At 43.5% G+C, this 19,719-nt stretch overlaps 1 protein-coding gene across 1 annotated transcript in view; it reads left to right on the plus strand.

Moving 5' to 3' along the window:
* The first annotated feature begins 1,233 nt into the window (after positions 1 to 1,233).
* The window catches only part of SLC1A4 (solute carrier family 1 member 4), a 28,643-nt gene continuing 10,157 nt past the window's right edge, over positions 1,234 to 19,719 (plus strand). Inside the window, exons 1-4 of the mRNA XM_090281397.1 lie at positions 1,234 to 2,046; positions 13,495 to 13,537; positions 15,557 to 15,619; positions 17,004 to 17,170. Of these exons, the coding sequence (XP_090137523.1) occupies positions 1,520 to 2,046; positions 13,495 to 13,537; positions 15,557 to 15,619; positions 17,004 to 17,170 (800 nt within the window). The 5' untranslated portion in view covers positions 1,234 to 1,519. The remainder of the gene's footprint in view (positions 2,047 to 13,494; positions 13,538 to 15,556; positions 15,620 to 17,003; positions 17,171 to 19,719) is intronic.

Consider the following 19,719-nt stretch of genomic DNA (forward strand, 5'->3'; position numbering starts at 1 on the left):
AGCATTTTGATTTGCACAGGTATCTGTCATGACTTGTTTTACATGGCTCCTTTTCAGCAAGAGGTCTATAGTAATTGGCTTCCTCTTTAATTCAGGTTAACCACATGTAAAAAGACTTCCCTTTCACAAATGTCTTGAAAAAACAATTCTTTTCAAAAGAAAAGTGAGAAAATATACAAATCTAATCAATGTGACAAAGTAAAACGATTCTGCAGAGCTTTCTCCTATATCTGCTGTGACCAGAGCAAAGATTAAATAAAAGTTGAAATAAAAAGGAAATGAATTCAATGTGAACAGCAAGGAACCGTCCTCACAGGATGGCCAAACAGCTGTCCGCACTGTTTCCACAAGACCGCTGGGGGATGGAAGAGGTTAAAATCTAGGGGCTTGAGTAATTCAGCTAGGTTACGTGGTAGAAAAGCAGTGGCGCAAGAGCTCTGTTTCTTCTAGGAGAGTTTTGCGTCTTTACCGCAGACAAGGGTAGGGGAATCCAAGCCACCCTCTTCGGAGTGCGCAGTGGCGGGGCCAGGCACTGGGTTTGGTGGCACCACGGATCCGGGTTCTATTTAGAGGTATCAGAGTCCTTAATGAGCCTGTGATACGGCTTTCCTGATTCATCCATCCTTCGATCCATCCACGCACCCTTTGCCTCAGAGCCAGGGCCTGCGCTGGGCACCCCGGAGTGCTTTACCTCATGAAACCCGACAGGACTTTCTGAGAGGAGGGGGTTTTTATGCAGGAGGACGCGGTGGGAAGCCAACCCTGGGGCTTCTCACCGCCCGGTGGTCCCTTCGCAAGAAACCGGCAAGTTCTCGGTCCGACCTCGGGCAGTGCGGTGCGAAAGCACCAACCCCGGAGGAACCCCCGCCCCCACCCCCCAGTCGAGACAAGGAACGCGGCAGCGTTCCACCTTCTTCTGGGCCCTCGACCAGCCGAGAGGCCCCGGCAGGTGCCCAAGAGCCCGAGCTGTCTCTCAGATCGCCCATCCCAGCGGCAGCCCCGAACCCACCCCCATCAGAGCGGGCGGGAGGTGGCTGCGGACGCGAGGATTGGCCGGCTCCATCTGCGCCCCACCGACTCGGGCAGCGCCCCCAACCCTGCCTCCCCTCCCACCACAACAGCGGCCAAGAGTGGTGGCTTGGGGCGGAGGCCGCGGATCCTGGGCACTGATTGGCCAGAGCCGGTGGGGGCGGGGCTATCGCTGTGGAGGGGGCGGGCCCAGGCGAATCCCTTCTTAGCAGCAGCTTGCTACCTGGAGGCTCCGGCGTTGCATCATCTATCTCCAGCCCGCGGCTGTTGTGCGAAAGCTGGGCTCCAGCCCGCTCCCTAGCGCCTCTCCTGGCCCTCCCCTCACCTGCTCCCGCGGCCAGACCCGTAGTCTTCCGAGGACCGGCTCCCAGAACACGCGCAGCACAGCCAGTGGACCTCGCCAACTCCGCTGAGACAGTCATTGAGAGCCCAGTCTTTTACTAGAGCCCAAGTCCCTCATCTCCTTCAGCTCCGAGTCGCGGGCAGCGCCATGGAGAAGAGCAGCGAGACCAACGGCTACCTAGACAGCGCCCAGGCTGGGCCTGCAGCGGGGCCTGGAGCGCCCGGGACCGCGGCAGGACGCGCACGGCGCTGCGCCGGCTTTCTGAGGCACCACGCGCTCGTGCTGCTCACTGTGTTCGGCGTGGTGGCAGGTGCTGGCCTGGGCGCGGCGCTGCGCGGGCTCGGGCTTAACCGCACGCAGGTCATTTATCTGGCCTTCCCCGGAGAGATGCTGCTCCGCATGCTACGCATGATCATCCTGCCGCTGGTGGTCTGCAGTCTGGTGTCGGGCGCCGCCTCTCTGGACGCCAGCTCTCTCGGGCGCCTGGGTGGCATCGCCATCGCCTACTTCGGCCTCACCACGCTAGGCGCATCGGCGCTCGCGGTCGCGTTGGCGTTCATCATCAAGCCTGGGTCTGGCGCACAGAACCTTCAGTCCAGAGACCTTGGGCTAGAGGAGTCGGGCCCCACTCCGGTCCCCAAAGAGACAGTGGATTCTTTCCTCGACCTGGCCAGGTAACTATCCCCCACCGCAGTGGAGACGCCAGCTCTCCAATACACTCCAGTTTATTCCTAAACACACACCTTCATATACTCCTAAGAGTTAATTCTTAATTGGCTGCTGGTGGCCTTTAACGTTTTTAAAATATCAAAGTAACGTCTGGAGTCTTTGCATGCTGACCACACCTTTCCAAACATCAGTCTTGGTGCACTGGACAGTCTAAAGGAGCAGGGCCACATCTTTTAGCAAGAGCCAGTCCTACCCTTAGGTGTGAGCGTGCAGTAGGGCAGAGGCAGCAGTCTCATCGGTACTTGACTCCTTTCAGTCTCTGGCTATGTTCTAACCACTCCTGGATGTCTTCACCCCATTTTCACCCCCACAATGCCTGAGAGCTTCTAGGAGCATTGGTTAAATTTTGCCTGGTAGGCCATCGTGGCCTGTAATCTGTGGCCTTCTCTGTTTCAGCCCTTTGGCTGGGAGGAAGCCGGCAATTTTTTGAAGAGCTGTCGGAGGACCCAAGGGTAACAAGGCTAGAGTTAGTTGTGTGGGGTCCATTGCCCAGACAAGCCTTTCATGGGTACTTGGAACCCCTGTAGTCAGGACCACTGTAGAGTATTGTGAGTTTCAAGAGGCTTTATTTGTGGAAAGGTGAGAGTTCTCGAGGAGAGGGAAAGAGAAGCAACTTCACTTAGCTTTGCCTGCTTTCTGGATTCTTACAAGTTGCCTTTCATCCCTGGAGATGTAGTGTCGTTTCTGTGGATTACCCAAACCAGCCTCTCCTGCTTTCTCCATTAGCCCAGAGTTCACAGATGGGGACATGGTGGGCTGGAGGCATTTACTGACCTGGCCAAGTGCAGCTGAGTGAGATCAGCTGGCTCCTGCTCCAGGTTTCCGATTTGGAGCCTTGGAGAGGTATGTTTTGTCTTTAGTCACTGAGGCAAAACTCCTCAATTGCTAAGGCTGAGAAAAACAGCAAACTCTGGGCAAAATGACTTGACTGACTTCGTGCTGTTTCCATTTCTCCCTCTGGAAAATGTGACGACTGTCTACCACTTAAGAGAAAGAACGTTCATTTGAAACTACAGCAACAACAACCAAAAAAGTCTAAGGCATTACACTGAAAAATAAAAATCTCCTCTGACGAGGTGGACCAGAAAGTTCTTACTAAAAAGACATGTAGAGGTGGCCTATTAGGACTTTGGTGACATCATAGCCTTTGTTTAGTGTCTGGCAGCTTGATATTTGTAGTCTTCTGAGATCCTCAAAGTTTGTGAACTCGCTTTTAGGGGGGTGTTGAAAATAATCTAATGAGGTTGAGAGGGCCTTTGGCTCTTCAGTATATCTGTCAGCTATCTATGGAGAGAAGGCGGTTATGGGGGTTAAAAAATTCTTGTTTGCAGGATCAGCAGCGCAGGGAGGGAGTGTGGATACACAGCTCTGTCCTGCTGGTTGTACCCCCATAGGGAGACTCAGTAGCATTCTCATCTCCAAGAGAGGGGAAGTGACCAGAAAACACAGGGTAGGGTGATATGAGGAGTTACCTTATTACCACTAGCCCCAGAAGATATTTCTTATTTCCTGATCATGGCCTTCTAGCTTCAGATACAAGCCCCTTTAGCTCCTGCTTCTTTAGTGAATGGTGACCCAACATCATGACTTACGGTCAGTGTAGGTGGAGACTTTTCAGTGACTTGGGCTGCAGATACAGGGAAGGTCTAAAAGAACCTTTGTCGTGGCTTGTTGGGGATAGGTAGTGTTTCATAATGCTTCCAACAGGCAAATATTTAATCCAGCAGCTCCCAGATAAAGGTAGTGCAGGTGGTATGATCCCCTTTAATGACTGAGGATATTGAGCCATAGAGGGATTAAGTGATTTGCTCTAGGTCACACAATAGTTTACCAAAGGAGGGATTAGAAGAACCATGGGTGTCTGTGCCCCACAGTTCAGGGCTCCCTTTCTCCCATTCTCCTGTCCCCCAAGTCAACATGCCACAGTAATGACACCACGCTGCTAGTCTAGTTTCACAGTCTCAGAAATATTTGCTCTGATCCAAAAGAGGAAGCAGATAAAGATTTCATTGGGTCAAGGCAGATGCCTACTTCCTCTAAAAAGAGGAGATGACCCCCGTTTGGTGAAGGACAGTGTATGTGTAGCTGCTCAGACTTCGCTTTCACACTGAGCAGCTTGTGAGAGGAAGCAGTCCCGAGCCACATGGAAATATTTCCTGGGTACGGGAATACTCTGTGTAGAAATTTTCAAATTGCTTCCATCAAAGAAACCTCGCAGATATTGATTTTATGTGACTCTGGGCATATTCCTTGGCAAAGGCAAGGCAGAGTACTTTCTGCCTGTGGGCATGTGAATGAAATAAGAATCTGCCAGTAAACACCTCAATTATCCATCAGGCCCTCACCTGGTAACTGCCCACAACTTAAACACCTGGAAGGAGTGGAAAAAGCCTCTGATGAGCCCTGGTTGCTGTGGCTCAGTGGATTGAGCATTGGCCTGCGAGCCAAGTGTCGTTGGTTCGATTCCCAGTCAGGGCACATTACTAGGTTGCACATCAGGTCCCCAGTTGGGGGCGCAAGTGAGAGGCAACCACACAGTGATGCTTCTCTCCCTCTCTTTCTCCTTTCCCCTCTCTCTAAAAATAAAAGAAACAAACAAATAATTTAAAAAAAAAAAAGCCTCTGATGACTAAGTGTAGTGCAAACTTTGCTAAAGTCCATGACCTTTCCTGGTCGTGGAGTTCCCCCAAATCCCACAAGGGCTCTCTGCCACAATTTCTAATTTGTTTTTTTAAGTTGTAACTACAAGTCAGAAAGAAAAGAAGCCAATGGATATTCATTATGCCTTTTAGAATATTCAGAATGCCATTACCAAGTGGTTTGATTTCCCACCACACAATGGATTCAAAATAACAAAGTAGACTGGGGAGTGGGTATGAAGTGCTGGCACTAGCAGCAGACACTTTGATAGCTGAGAAGCGACAGTGGATAGCAACTGTCAGGTGGCAAGTCATAGAGAGCCTCCTGAGCAGCCTGAGGACCTGGAACAACACAGGCCTCTCAGAACTGGGTGTGACCCAAATGATTGAGTCGTGACTTTTTATCCAAAATGAAATGGTTTTGGCATCAAAAGAGACAGAAACAGCTTATCAGGAACTCAATCATTGTGGAAGTTCTTAGACCCTAACAATGCTTATTGATTATGAGTCCTACGGCATGCCCATAACTTTCTGTGCCCTGGCTTCTTCATCTGCATAATGGGGATCATGAAAGTAGGATTGTTTTGGGGGTTAAATGAGTTTTGTCTGTAAAGCTCTTAGAACAGGACATACTAGCCCAATATATGCTTGTTGTTGTTATGAACGGCACAGTGTTACAGAGCGAATGGGGTTTTCTCCATTCACAGCTAATGGGGATAGCCCTATTATTATAGTTTGAAAAAATGAGAGTAAATGGGGAATAAAAGAATATTTGGGGAACTCAGGTGACTTGCAGATAATGTAGTCTTTAGGTATACTGGGAACCACGTGGAGGAGCCTGGAGAAAAAGAAATGAATAGTGACTGACTATTTTGAACTAATATCATCAACACTATAGGAAATTTGGAAATGGAGAAAAGTCCAAATTAAACACAGAAGAGCCTTTCATTCTGAAATGGGCAGAAATTCTCATGTGTGCTCTGTGACTCCTAGTTTCTTTTCTCCCTATATTACCTTTTTATGGTCTCCAGAGGTGACCTCAGCTGTAAATGGAAAGGACTGAAGCAGACAGCTTCTAAACATTCATCTGGATGCTAAAAATTGTAGTTTTCTAATGGAAAACCAAAGACTTACCTGCAAAAGAGGCAGGTAGGAAAAGTTCCTGGACCCATGCTCTGGCTGCACCGGCAACCGGAAGAATGGCCCTGGGCCATTGTCTTTTGCAGAAGTCTAGCAGGGTGCTGCCATGTGCTGCCTACACACAATTGAGGTTTTGTCTGTTGCCCAATTTTCTAGAAGTTTTTTCTTGTGCTAATTTTATCAGCAGTGGACTATGCTATGAGCCTTTCCCTTCACCAAGGGAGGCGTGAGGGACTTTCCTTCTGAAGCTGCAAAGCACACATTTCTTCAGTAGGTACAAAGAAACCTATTGGAGACTGAGATCTAATATTTGTCCCTAGATCACACTCAAGAGAGTGACTAGTGAATAATTTCTTTTAAATACTGGCCTTGGCAGGTTGTTTGATCTGTGCTTGTGTTTGTCTATTCTCTTGGCAAAATGAAGACTCTTAGCAAATCTGACAAGGATCCAAATTAATGGAGGTTTCTCAGCCAAACTACTCACTAAAATGGTAGCTTATAATTTAAATTATAATTTTTAAGAAAAAGGTTTTAACTTGACACCATTCCTTCTTCTACCCAGGAGACTACCTGAATAGTTCAGGCATGGAGAAGAATATGCACCCAGAGAGGCAGCGTACCCACATGACTAAGAGCAGACACTGAACTCAATTACCTGGGTTTGAATCCAGTTCTACCACTTACTAGCTGGATGGACAGGTCATTTAGCCTCTTGGTGTCTGTTTCATTTTCTGTAAAATGGGACTAATTATAATATCTACCCCCTAGACTTGTTATGAGGAGTAAAAGAGTTAATATTTGAGTATCTTGCTAACATTCTAATGTGTCCCAGCCTGTCAGACTACTCGATACAGAGAATAAATGTTGTCCTTTTTCTCTGTATCACAGGGACCTTCAAAAGAGGGTAGATTACTCCCCCACTCCCCACTGTTACAGTAGTGTGATCCCGGCCCTGCCTTAGCTCCCGGCCTTGTGGGGGCTCCCAAGATCAGGAGGAGCACATCCCTGTTAACTGACTAAAAATAAACACAAGGAATAATAAATATCAGGTGTATATATCGTGAGCCATATCCTGTTCTGAAAAGTCTTTGAAATTTTCATAAATTTAGTAAAGAATTTTTGAACCTAAAGGAAATACTCTGGAACAAAAAATATATCTAAGCAAAAGTAAATTGTTTTACATTCTTCTCATGTAGAATAGGGGAATGCTACCACCCTTCACAATAGAATGAGAAGAATAAATAGTAGTAGATGTGGAAAGAAAGAACATTATGAAGTTTTTCATCCCATGAGCTGCTTGCATCTGTACAGTACTGCTAACTAAAGCTCTGCTGGTGCCAGTTCAGCCTCAGCTCATATCAGATTTTAGAGCAAAGGAGAGGGAGGGAGAAAGAGAGGGAGAGAAACATTGATGTGCAAGAGAAACATCGATCGGTTGCCTCTTGCACACCTCCAAGTTGGGCCCTGGCCCACAACCCAGGCATGTGCCCTGACTGGGAATCAAATCAGCGACGTTTCAGTTTGCAGGCTGGCCCTCAACCCTCTGAACCATACCAGCCAGGGCCAGACCAGGGGTTTTTTGTTTTGTTTTGTTTTGTTTTGCTTTAAGTAATGTATCCAGAGATTCCTATAGCACTGGAAAGTCATGTCCATTCATGCTCTCCCAGTTTGTTCTGATTTGCATCTCTGGATTCAGTAGTATGGTCTTGGCATTTTTGCAAATGTTTTTGACTTTAACCCACTATAAGAAAAAAAAAATTTTTTTTTTAATCCAAGTTCTGATCAGTTCTTTAAAGAAAAATTTTGCATGAGTTACTTCTCACCAGTCTGTTCTGGCATGCTTCTAACGATACCAGAAATCACCTGCATCAATGACAGCTGGTGTGAATATTCTAGTATTTTCCACATGCTGGGCCCAACTAACTACTATTGCATGGTAGTGATGGATACCAGTTTTAGCCAACATGGCATAGCAAGCTGTTTCAGGTTTTCTCAAGGCTGTGCAGTTGTTGGCGAGGATGACCAGTCTCACTTTACTCTCTCTAATCATCTTCAGAATGTGCTGGTACCCTAGCACACACTTTCCACTCTTCATAACAAGTTGGAGCCTAGATTGATCAATTCCAGCAACTTTTTCGTCTTCTTTGCAGCCACCATCTTCCTGCCTCAGGTGCAGCTTGGCCCGCGACCAAGAGCAGCCACCAAGATGCCTGGGGAACGAGAAAGAAGAAATACATTTAAAATTATGGCATCCATACATATGCACCCTGAACCCCACACACACAGCCTGAAACACCAGTTTCTCACAACAACATTTGAAACGCTGACATTTTCCATTCTGTCCTATGTATTACATCTTTTATAAAATGCTGGTTAGAGCCAATACATTTAATTTCACAGACTACTAATGTTTGAGAAACTTGGGTCTAATGTATATCTGGTGTTATGTAATCCAAGTAAATTTCTCAGGATCAAATAACAGAAAGAGGAAATATCTGAGAATTTGAAGAAGATAAAGATCTCAGTAGTTAAAAGCACCCTAACAGCCAGTGAAGTTGAGTGCTCTGCAACAGTAGCATTTGGGCTTTCTGATTTCCAGACGCTGGGTTTCAGGGCTGCAGATCAGCACTGTCTAATATGACAGACACTAGCCACAAGTGGCTATTTAAATTTAAATATATAACTTACATTTTCAATGAAAATTTTTTTTTAATTCAGATCCTCCAGAACACTAGCCATATTTCAAGTGCTCAATAGCCATATGACTACTGTATTAGCACAAATATAGAAAGTTCTCTCTGATGGTATTGGTCTAACTGGAGCATGAATGGCAGATGTCTCAACTTAATGTCTCTGGGCCTTGGCATCACCATGTGCTAAATGAGGGGGTTGAACTTTGTCACCACTAAGATTCCTTCCAGCTCAAATATTCCTTATTTTGAAAGCCCACAAAGTTTTTGTGTGAATGTAAGGCATTGGGGGAAAATGCCCGAAGGCAGAGCACTGGGGAGCAAAACTGCTTGCATCACAAGCAGCTGATCCCTGGATACAAGAGAGCTCAGGAGTGAGAAAAATCCAGATTTCACAACAGCATCTCTGGTTAAAGTAGAGAGGGACAAGAAGAGTGCAGAGAGAACAACGTTGTAGGAATGACACTCCCTGACTATAATAAGACTTATGAGAAAGCCATCATAATCCAGACAGTGTGCTATTGGCAAAAGAAGAGGCAAATAGATCAATGGAACAGAAGAGAGAGCCAAGAATAGACTCTTGTGAATATAGTCAACTGATCTTTGACAAAGGAGTAAAGGCAATACAATGGCACAAAGATTATCTTTTCTATAAATGGTGCCAGAACAGTTGGATGTCCATGTACAAAAAAGATGAATCTGGATACAGACCTTGCACCCTTCACAAAAATTAACTCAAGATGGATCACAGACCTAAATATAAAATACAAAACTATAAAACTAGAAGATAGCATAGGAAAAAACCTAGGTGACTTCAGATACGGCAATGACTTTTTAGATATAATACCAAAGACACGATCTGTCAGATGTTTTGCTTTAATCCCACAGCCTCAATTTCTTGCCTCTTGGTATGGACAGGGATAGGGGACTGCTCCTATCCCTGGTCTGTGACAACCAGAGGGATCAAGGGAAAGGAAAATGATTTTGTGGGTGCATGAGCTTCAACTCACTGCCCCCACGCAATCCCTTCCTAGGGATTACTATCCGAGAGCTGAGCTGTATAACCTAAAGAAAGTTCAGTCATCTCACTGAATGTGTTTTTTTTTTTTAATTGTAAGATCTCCTTTGCAGTGAGCACTGTAATTTTTTAACCTTTTAAGGATTTTGACTTATGATTCACATACAGTGAAATGCACCCATTTTAGGTATAAAGTTCAGTGAGTTTTGACAAATAGATAACTCATTTAACCATCACCACAATCCAGATACTAAACATTTCTGTCACCCATGACCCTTCTCAGCATGCCCCACTCTCCACCCCTAACCCCAGGAAGTTTTGGATAGAAAGTTTTCCTTTCTATGACTATAGATTAGTTTTGCTTTTGCTAGTTTCATATTAATGAAATCATTCGGCATGTACTTTTCTTTGTCTGGCTTCTTTTGCTCAGCACAATGTTGTCGAGATTATCTGGGTTGCACATATCAGTAGCTGATTTCTTTTTATTGCCTGGTAGGATTCCATTGTGTGGACTTATCATAATGTATCCATTCATCTGTTTGCAGACATTTGAGTTTGGGGCTATTATGAATAAGACTGTTAAGCATACTGGCCCTTTTTGCAGACATGTATTTTCATTTCTCTTGGGTAAATATCCAGGAATGGAATTGCTGGGTCATATGGTAAATGTATGTTTAACTTTATAAGAAACTGCCAGAACACATCGTTTTCTTCTTAGGAAGTTGATGTTTTTGGCAGGAGTTGTTGTTTTGCCTCTAGTACTGTCTGTACCTCTCTGTTCCCACTGGATTTTGTAGACTAGATGCTTAGACTGTCTGAAAACAGGTCAGTTTGTCAATGGCTGTTTGGTCTAGAAGTTCTGGGTTAGGGTCAGTGTTCCTTCTGCATGAGATAGTACTGGGCTATTGCTCATGCTAAAGAGATCAGGCAGGCCAGCTAGCAGGGTTTAAACAAATAGTGTGTGCTCTTTGGAAGAGAGTACATTTCAAGGCTGTGGGCAAGGCTGTGCTTGCACCGACTGAGGATATTGCTAATCCCTGAACGATACAAGGTACTTCCAGGGGAAGTTGTTCCTCACGCAGAACACGGAGGCCTTTTAACCCAGCTCCTTCCTTAAGTTCCCTGCCCTCTTAGGAAGAGAACCTGGTGGCCAGCTCAGTCCTTAACTGTTGAGAGTTGTCATGTGATGCATGTTGAACAGGGAAACCTTGGCTCAGAACCTATTTCTGCTCCTAACTAGTATAGCAAATGGAAATGAGATGCCAAACCTACCTCACAAGTTTGACACATGTAAGAAAGGTGCTTTGTAATGGAAATAATAGGCAAATAAAAGTTGCTACTCATCTATGTACTCTAAGGAATAGTCAATACATGTTGCTAGTCTTTTATTACTTTTTTAAAAAAATGTAAATAGGACTCAAATATCTGGTCACTATTTTGTAATGGTTAATTCAACGGAAGATTGCAGTTTGTCTGCTTTAAATGCAGGTGTGTACTAGCTGGTATTCTCTTTATATGTTCAAAGCCATTCTGGTTTCATAGGCAAAGTAGGTTTGGAAAATGCTGTGTTGCAGTCTCTGCATGCTGGCTGTCTTGTGGATGCACCCTGAGTGTAATCAAGTTGTTTTTGGTCTCATTAACCCTGTTGGCTGGTATATTAGGTATCTAATGTGTAAATTTAATGACTTGCCAACAATTTAGCAGCTTAAAATCACACACATTAATTATCTCACAAAAGATCATGAATCTTGGCATGGCTTAGCTGAATCTTCTGCTTCAGAATCTCTTGCAAAGCTGCCATCAAGGTGTTGGCCACAGCTGGGGTCTCCTCCAAAGGCTCGCCTGGGATGGATTTACTTCTGAGGTCACACAGTTATTGGCAGAATTTGGGTCCTTGAGGCTTACGCTGGTGCCTCACTTCCTAGTTGGCTGCTGGCGAGAGGCCACACGCAGTTTCTTGCCACATGGGCCTGCCCAGCATAGCAGCTTGTTTCATCAAACATGCAAGCCCAGAAGGCAGTAAAGGGAGTCTTCTCAAAGGTACAAGCAAGTGACATTCCATTACCTTGGCTCTATTCTCTCTCTCTCTCTCTCTTTTTTTTTTTTCCTTATCCTCATGGGACATTTTTTTTTCGTTGCTTTTAGAGAGGGGATCAAACTTGCAACCTAGTTATGTGCCCTGACCAGGAATCAAAACTTGCAACCTTCAGGTTATGGGTTGCCACTCCAACTGAGCCACAGCAGTCCGGGCCCTTAGCTCTATTCTTCTGGCTAAATTAAGCAAGGCAGAGGTCCCACACACACTCAAGGGGAGGGTATTACACAAAGGTGTGGCTTCCAGCAGGCCATCTTAGACTCTGCTTGCCAAGATGGGTTACAGTTCAGACTTGCCTCCCTCTGAAACCATACATACTGCCAATAGTTGCCTAGAGATTCTAACGTTAGGAAAATAACTCAGCCACAGAAGTAAGAATTAGTGCATATACTTTGCACAAATTATAAAGGATGATCCAGAGCCATTTTCTCTTCTAGACTTATTCTTACAGGAAGTGGGTAGAATAAATGGACTGTCAGTGGGATTTTCTCTTATATTAAGAACTCTGCACAAAGCCTGACCCAAAGGAAGCCCTCAGTAAAAACTGTTTGCATGAATAGACTTTGGTTTTAAAACATAGCTTAACTTGATCAGCTCTGTTGCCCTGCTTTTTAACAACTATTTTATATCCTTCATCATGAAATGAAATTAATAAATAGAATTTACCTACATGCATAATTTCAAAACATTAATGACTTTAATATAAAAGACAGAGTAGTTTATGACTAATGCATTTTAATATGTAAATGCTCTAAAACAAAGTGGTTAGGTACTTGCTTCTGAATTTAGACTCAGTGTTAATGACACAACTATAAATACAGACTGATACTTAATACCATGTGTGCAATTAAGGACTCAAATCCTACAATTTTCTGTGGGTGCTATGATTTTTCCAGGAAGATGACCAGTTCTTGGAAATATTCTGAACAAAACCAAAAATAATTATCACATATTTTACACAGTAGTTGCATTCCTAGAAAACTCAGTATACAGTGGTACCTGGGTACTTGGCATTAATTCATTCTGGAACTTGTGACGAGTGCCGAAATTGATGAGTACCGAACAAGGAACCATTTTGTCTTGTGGGGCAGCGTCATGACTCATACAAGTCCTAACAAGTGCAACGAGTCCTGAGCAAGCGCCCAGTGCTGAAACACTTTTTCTCGTCAAAATGCGATGAGTACAGGGTTTGATGAGTTCTGAAGCCTACGAGTACCGAGGTATGACTATATGTTTAAATTATGCAAAAACTACCTTGTTTGGGTGTTAGTTTAGGCTCGGATAATTATAAGGTTTCATCTGCAGGTATGTCATATAGGAGATTGGAAAGCATGAGGGCCTTGAGACCATTTATTGTACAGGACCTGGCTTCACTTAGCAGAATGAATGGCTGGGACCTGGCTGGCACTTTCCCCTGGAATTCCCCCCTCCACATTACTGCCACAACAAAAATACTCCCATGGATTTCACTAGGGGGCAGCACCACTTCCCATTGGAAACCACGGGAATAGGGCTTAATTTAGGGAAAGGAAAGTGCGGCAGTTATTCTGATTTGTGGAACCACAGGTAAGTCCAAATATCAAGGAGTACCAGGATGGAGAAGAGATGAGAATTGGTACACTCAAGTATCTACTGTTACCCAGGAGCCAAGGCATATTGGGGTGTTTGGACAAGCAGAAGACCACAATAATTGCTAGAGGCAGAGAGAGGAAGAATACCGTGTGTTAGGCTGTCAGGAATGGACATCTTAAAGTGGGTACTTTGAGTGCTGAATTTTAAGAATACTGATGAAATGCTTCCTTTTCCAACAGAAACCTGTTTCCCTCAAATCTTGTGGTTGCAGCTTTCCGAACGGTAAGGCTTGATGCTTTGCTAAAAATGTGAAACTTTGATGGGGGTAGGGATGTATAAATTATTGCTCTAGAATTAGGTAAGGTGGAACAGGGAGAGATAGTGTTGTTAACGAAACTTGGTAACATTAGTCTAAGTTTTATAGATGGGCCTCTGGGATGAAATAAAACAAAAAATTCAACATTTAAAAAAAATATCCTAGTGGTTCTAATATCTTTTTTACATCACCTGAGAAGTACCCTCAAATCACATTTTGGGGCTCTCAAATATTTTAGAATATTTCAAGTACAATTATTTTTCCTGATTACAAAGGTAATATATGCTCATTGCAAAAAAATAAAAACTAAAGTACAAAAAGTAGAGGAAAATAAAATAAAACTTACCCATATTCACCACCCAGAGCTACCCATGAACATTTTAGTATATATCCTTCATATCTGTTTTTTCTATGCATGCTCACGTTTTAAAAATCATTATGCTACACATATTGTTAGTATGTACACATACTTCACATACCATTTGCAAACTTTTTTTAAAGCAATATATTGTGAAGATTTTCTTATGTTAGGAAATATCCTCTGCACAATGTCATTGCCTGTATTCCACTGTATGAGTGTACCATAATTTTACTACATTGGTCTCTTATTGATGGACATTCAGGTAGTTTCTAGTTTTCCCTGATTTTAGCAAGTAACATCCTGTGGCTATGCTTTACACAGAGAAGAAATATAAAGGCTAGATTAAATTGACTAATCTGATTGTTCTTTTAAAGCAGACTTTTCTGTTTCTACTTACAGCCTCTTTAAAAAAAGAAACAAATCTGCATGTAAGCACAGCTGTGGCTTGTATATATAATATGAGGTAGGAGAAAAAGAAAAGGTTACTCTCTCTCTCTCAAATCAATCAATAAAATTTTTTTGAAAAGCCCTGACCAGGTAGCTCAGTTGGTCAGATCATGGTCCCCATACACCAGGGTTGTGGGTGCCATCCCCCATCAGGGCACATACGAGAATCAACCAATGAGTGCGTAAATAAGTGGAAAGATAAATTAATTGTGTGTGTGCGTGTGTGTGTATCTTTCCTCCCCACCACCACCTCTCTAAAATCAAACAATAAAGAAAAAAAATTTTTTTTAAAGAACAGGTTTATGAGGTTTCAGTGCGTGTCACATGTGAGGTGGGTTTTGTTTTTCCTGCCACCTTTGATCACAGCCCCACTAAACCCCTGTGCCTGTCTGAAAGTTTGGTAAATCAAAGCTGAAGGAGACCCAGGCTCCTCAAAGGCTCTCACAAAGCAGGCCTCCAGGTCTGTACCTCCTAATGGGCTGCTCTTCACAGTTCAGAAGCCAAGTGTCCATAGAAGAGGTCAGGAATGGTGTTCCGTAACAGATTGCGCTCCATAGTGCATGCTGGCACAGGGAGACACCTGTGTGCATTGTGCGGAAATGTGTGAAGTGAACTGTAGAGCCGAGGCTGGAGAGTGTTTTCTGAGAGGTGGGTCTCCCACAAGACTCAGGCAGGAAACTCCATCTTCCCTGACATCCTTGGCTTTGGAGAGTGGAGGCTTGAGCCAATTTGAAACCGATTCTGAAAAGCAGTCAATGCTCAAACAAGTTCTGGAACAAAGTGGAGCATAAATAAATGGATAAAAATAAAATGACACATAGAAAAGTGAATTTGGGCATTATGGAATTAATACTTAGGTTCTCCAAATAATATGCTCCATCAGCTGTTTGAAATATCAAACTATCAGCATGAAATTGGGCAGACCTACAAACCATTGTCCAAAAGACATAAATTCTCCCTGTGTCCTTGGGTCCCTAAATAACCCAGAGGCCTCTTGGAGTATATGCTGCCTTGGTTTTAAGTTACTGTTGTACAGTTTTCAGAGTTCTCGCCAGGCCAGCCAATAGATCAATGCCCCCAACACTCGGAGTGAATAATGACAGGACAGCAAGAGGCCCAGCAGTCCTCTCGGTTCCCCTGTGAACTGACAGTAGGTTTTTCTTTCTCTCGTTCACAGTATGCAACTGATTATAAAGAGAGGCCCCACGGCAACAACACTGGGAACATAACTGTGGAAAAGGTAAAGTTCTTTGTAAGATCACTTGTGACAAATATGTATAAAGCAAATAATGCTTCTTAATTGAAGCATACATGGTGCACCTTTCTCTCAGCAGGGCTGAAAACTTGGGGTTCGTGTGGACTGTTTGAAGTACACATGTTGGATGTGCTTCTCTGGTTATTCACCAACATGGCAAAAGGCCAGTGTCTGTAGTTTGGGAATCTTTAGTGGATCTATTTCATTGAAGTGGAACTAATGTCCCCTTTCTTCAAAGATATTTTATAACATACCTTCTGCAATCCTGATATATAATTCACAGGTGATTTAACCTACCCCTACACATAGAAATTGTTTTAGGGGCTTAACTTATTCTAGACAGTATTCATTCACACCTTTTTTTTTTTTTTTTTTTTTTTTTTTTGAGTACCGGTTGTTTGCCAGACACTGGGCTAGGTCATGAGAGCAGGAAGGAACGAGGGACCTCAAGGATTATTCAGCCCAGCCACAGAACTGTTGTGGGAAAAAGGCAGCACTTTGCTCTTTTCCCACCCCCACACGTATACCACCCCAGGACTGACAGGCTCTGAGTGCTGTCAGTCGTTCTTTGATTGAAGGAAAAGTTCCACAACAGAAAAATCTACTAATTTAGTCCAGATCACTTCATCTGGCAGTTGAAGAACCTGAAGCTCAGAGAAGTTATTTAATATCAGAGCTGGGACTAGAACTATGGTGAAAATGCTCTTTCTGTTTCTACCACGCTGACATATGTTTCCTGTTCATAATGTATTTTGATGGAATAAAGTGACCATCTAATTTATGCTCTCAGTAGTAAGATTCAGCAGTACTGGAAAAAATAAAGAATACATTTTATCTATACATTTAAAGTCAGTGATTTAGGGACAAATATCCTGAAAATATCTATGTTAATCCTGAAACATCTTTTAGGAAATTTGTCAGCTAAGAAGCCATCATAACAGCCTAGCAACAAAGCACCTGTTGACATTTAGGAGGTGAAGTTACGATCATTGACTCTTGATCTGAAGGTTCTTTTCACCAACCAGCTCTTCTTTTAAAAGCAACCCTTTGAAGTGATTGTCCAACCTCTACTTGAATATATTCAGTATCAGGGAGCTCACTGCTTTCTTCTTCAACCTAAACCAGTTTTGAATAGCTTTTAGATTAACAACTAGGTAAAATTTTTGATGGCTTCTTATATCCTTAGACTCCATCTCCTCTTGACTTTCCTACTCCTTGATTTGTGAAATCGCTGAAGGTTAAAGAAAATATGAACCTTTTCTCATTCTAGGCATAGTGTTTCAGCCTGGTGGAGGCACAAAGGAAATGCATCTTTAGTTCTCTATCGTCTGTTGTAAACTTGGACCCTATGTTTACTCTGATCCTGCAGATCCCCATTGGCACCGAGATCGAAGGGATGAACATTTTAGGGCTGGTCCTTTTTGCCCTGGTGTTAGGAGTGGCCCTAAAGAAATTGGGCTCTGAAGGAGAAGAGCTTATTCGTTTCTTCAATGCCTTCAACGAGGCTACGATGGTGCTGGTGTCGTGGATTATGTGGTGAGTAGTGCCCCCCTCCCCACCGCCTATTCTCCCTCTTATTTCTCCTGCCATCCATAAAAGAGTCTGACTCTGATGTTCTAGGTCACCACTTAGCCCAGGGCTCTATATGTGGTTGATGCACCACAGGTCAGTCCTGGTACAGGGTGTGATGGAGGTGGAGGCAGTTTCTCCTCTTGTCCAGGACCTCAGGCATATACCACAGTTACCAGTTATCCCCTCAGCATTCACAGTGACCACTTATGATTCTGTCATCAGAGATCTATATGTGGGTCCCCACTATCATCCCATTATAAATGTGATGCCCAATTCAAGCAATGAATTCCATACATTTGTTATCTGCTATGTAAAATAGGCTTATTTATCTTAAAAACAATAGACTTTGAGCTTCAAAGGGCCTCTTACAATCATATTTCACAACATGGAATATAGATCCATCTTCACCCTGGGCATATAATCTTGGAATTGCCTTTTCTTTTTGTTAACATAAATGTTTCTGTATGTAATAGCAATGGAAGTATAATTGTTTAATAAAAAAATTATTACATTGATTTTTGGCAAAAATTTGACCTGATCCCTCAAAGTAACCTCTCAAAAATCATACCAATTCCAGCAGCAGTTCGTCATTAGCTTCATCCTGCTGTTTCACTCAGGCCAAACTTCTGTGGCCAAACCTATTCATTGCTGAGAAACTAGGTTATCCTTTCATGTACAACACATTTTCCTCGTTGTCAACTCTTAAATATCTCAGAACTTCTCTTTCTTGGTGGTACTGGAATGGCACCTGGACTGATTTTGGGAGAGAAGCCTGAAATTTGGTAGGAAAGTTTGTAATTAAGTGGGAGGCCAGGTCCAAAGCCCCCACTGTTGGTGTTTATTTTGCTCAACCAAACATTCCAGAGTCTGACTTAACCATTGCAAACATGAAACTCCATTCATATGACTGTTGTTCTTGGGAGAGAAATAGTTACAGAAAGGAAAAAATATTTTCATCACAGTCCATGTTCTTTTCCTGGCTTATTTTTTCAGTCCAAGATTCCCTGCTGAGCCCTGACCTGGTGGCTCAGTAGGTTGGAGCATCATCCCTTAAACCAAAAGGTTGTGTGTTCGATCTCTGATCAGGGCATGTAGAGGAGGCAACCAATCGATGTTTCTCACATTAATGTTTCTTTCTCTTCCCCTCTCCCCATTCCTCTCTCTCTAAAATCAATAAACATATTTTTGGGTGAGTAGTTAAATGAATTAATTAATAAAATCCCCTGCTGAGTGTCTAACTGCAGTGGGAGATCTGTTGCCCAGAATGTGCATCTCATACATAACTGGGGTTTAAAATGTTAACTGGTTAAAGGATCTCAACCAGGTTGGGAGGGATCTTCAGCAGTAGCTCTTTTTGCTTTTTTTTCTTTCCTTCACTAACTACCTACTTCAATATCAAAGCACCAGCCTCACCTGCACTATTCACAGAAATAACTTCTCAGTGGATTAAATACAGGGTCAGAAAACTTTGCAGGCTATATAGTCTCTCTCGCAACTACCTAACTCTGTCGGCTATTATAGGACAGAAGCAACCATAGACAATTTGTAATTGAATGAGTCTGGCTATGTTCCAGTAAAACTCATAGTGCCAGCCCATGTATTGAACTCTCTAGGGAGGAAGCAGAAAGAAGGAAGGAGTCCTCTAAAAGTATTAGAAGAAAATATTGGGGTAGAGAAGGACTTCCTAAACAAAACACAAAAATTGAAAGCCACATAAAGCTGCTAAATTTAACTACATCAAAATATAAAATATTTGTATGCAAAGATACCTTGAACATAGTCAAAAAACAAGACACTTTGTGGGGAAAATTATATGTATTTGCATATAGTCGTCGGCAGCCGTCCGTCTCGAGAGACGATGGTGTAGCTTCTTAAGAGTCTATCTGCACCGCCAAGAATGGCTGTGCAGTCCAACTCGGGAGTGACACGGTATCTGTCTCCTCCCGTGTTGAATCGACATCTTACGATGACGCTGGAGTGTCCTCTCCAGTGAAGCTGAAGCTACAGAGCCTGGGCAGGGTAATATGGAGGGTCTGCTGTTGCCCATGCAGCAGATCCCCCCTCTCTTCGCAGCTGAAGGGTCCAAGGGAAAGACGGAGTCAATACAGCTTGGCTTCAGGTGCGCCGCAGGAGTTGCCGGTGTTGACTACAACGTCAAACCGCCTTAGGGACTCCGGCTCCGGATTTTCTGTCGGGGTTTACTCCCTTAGCCTTTCCCCTGAAGAGGTATGCCGCAAGGCAGCGGAGGTTTTTTGGAGTCAGAGTTTTCCTTCTCTGATGTGCCCTGACTGGAAGATCGAACCAGCGACACTCGCAGGCCGACGCTCAATCCACTGAGCCAAACCAGCCAGGGTTTTGCATATAGTATGTATATGTATATACATATACACACAATCTCAAAGTATTAGTATCCAAAGGACTGGTACCAGCTCACCAATTGTTTTTCTTTTCTTTCTTTTTTTAAATAATTCATTTATTTATTTATTTTTAGAAAGAGGGGAAAGGAGAAAGAG

Source organism: Furipterus horrens, unplaced genomic scaffold (assembly GCF_987537825.1).
Source record: "Furipterus horrens unplaced genomic scaffold, mFurHor1.1.pri manual_scaffold_6, whole genome shotgun sequence".
In the NCBI taxonomy this organism is placed as follows: domain Eukaryota; kingdom Metazoa; phylum Chordata; class Mammalia; order Chiroptera; family Furipteridae; genus Furipterus; species Furipterus horrens.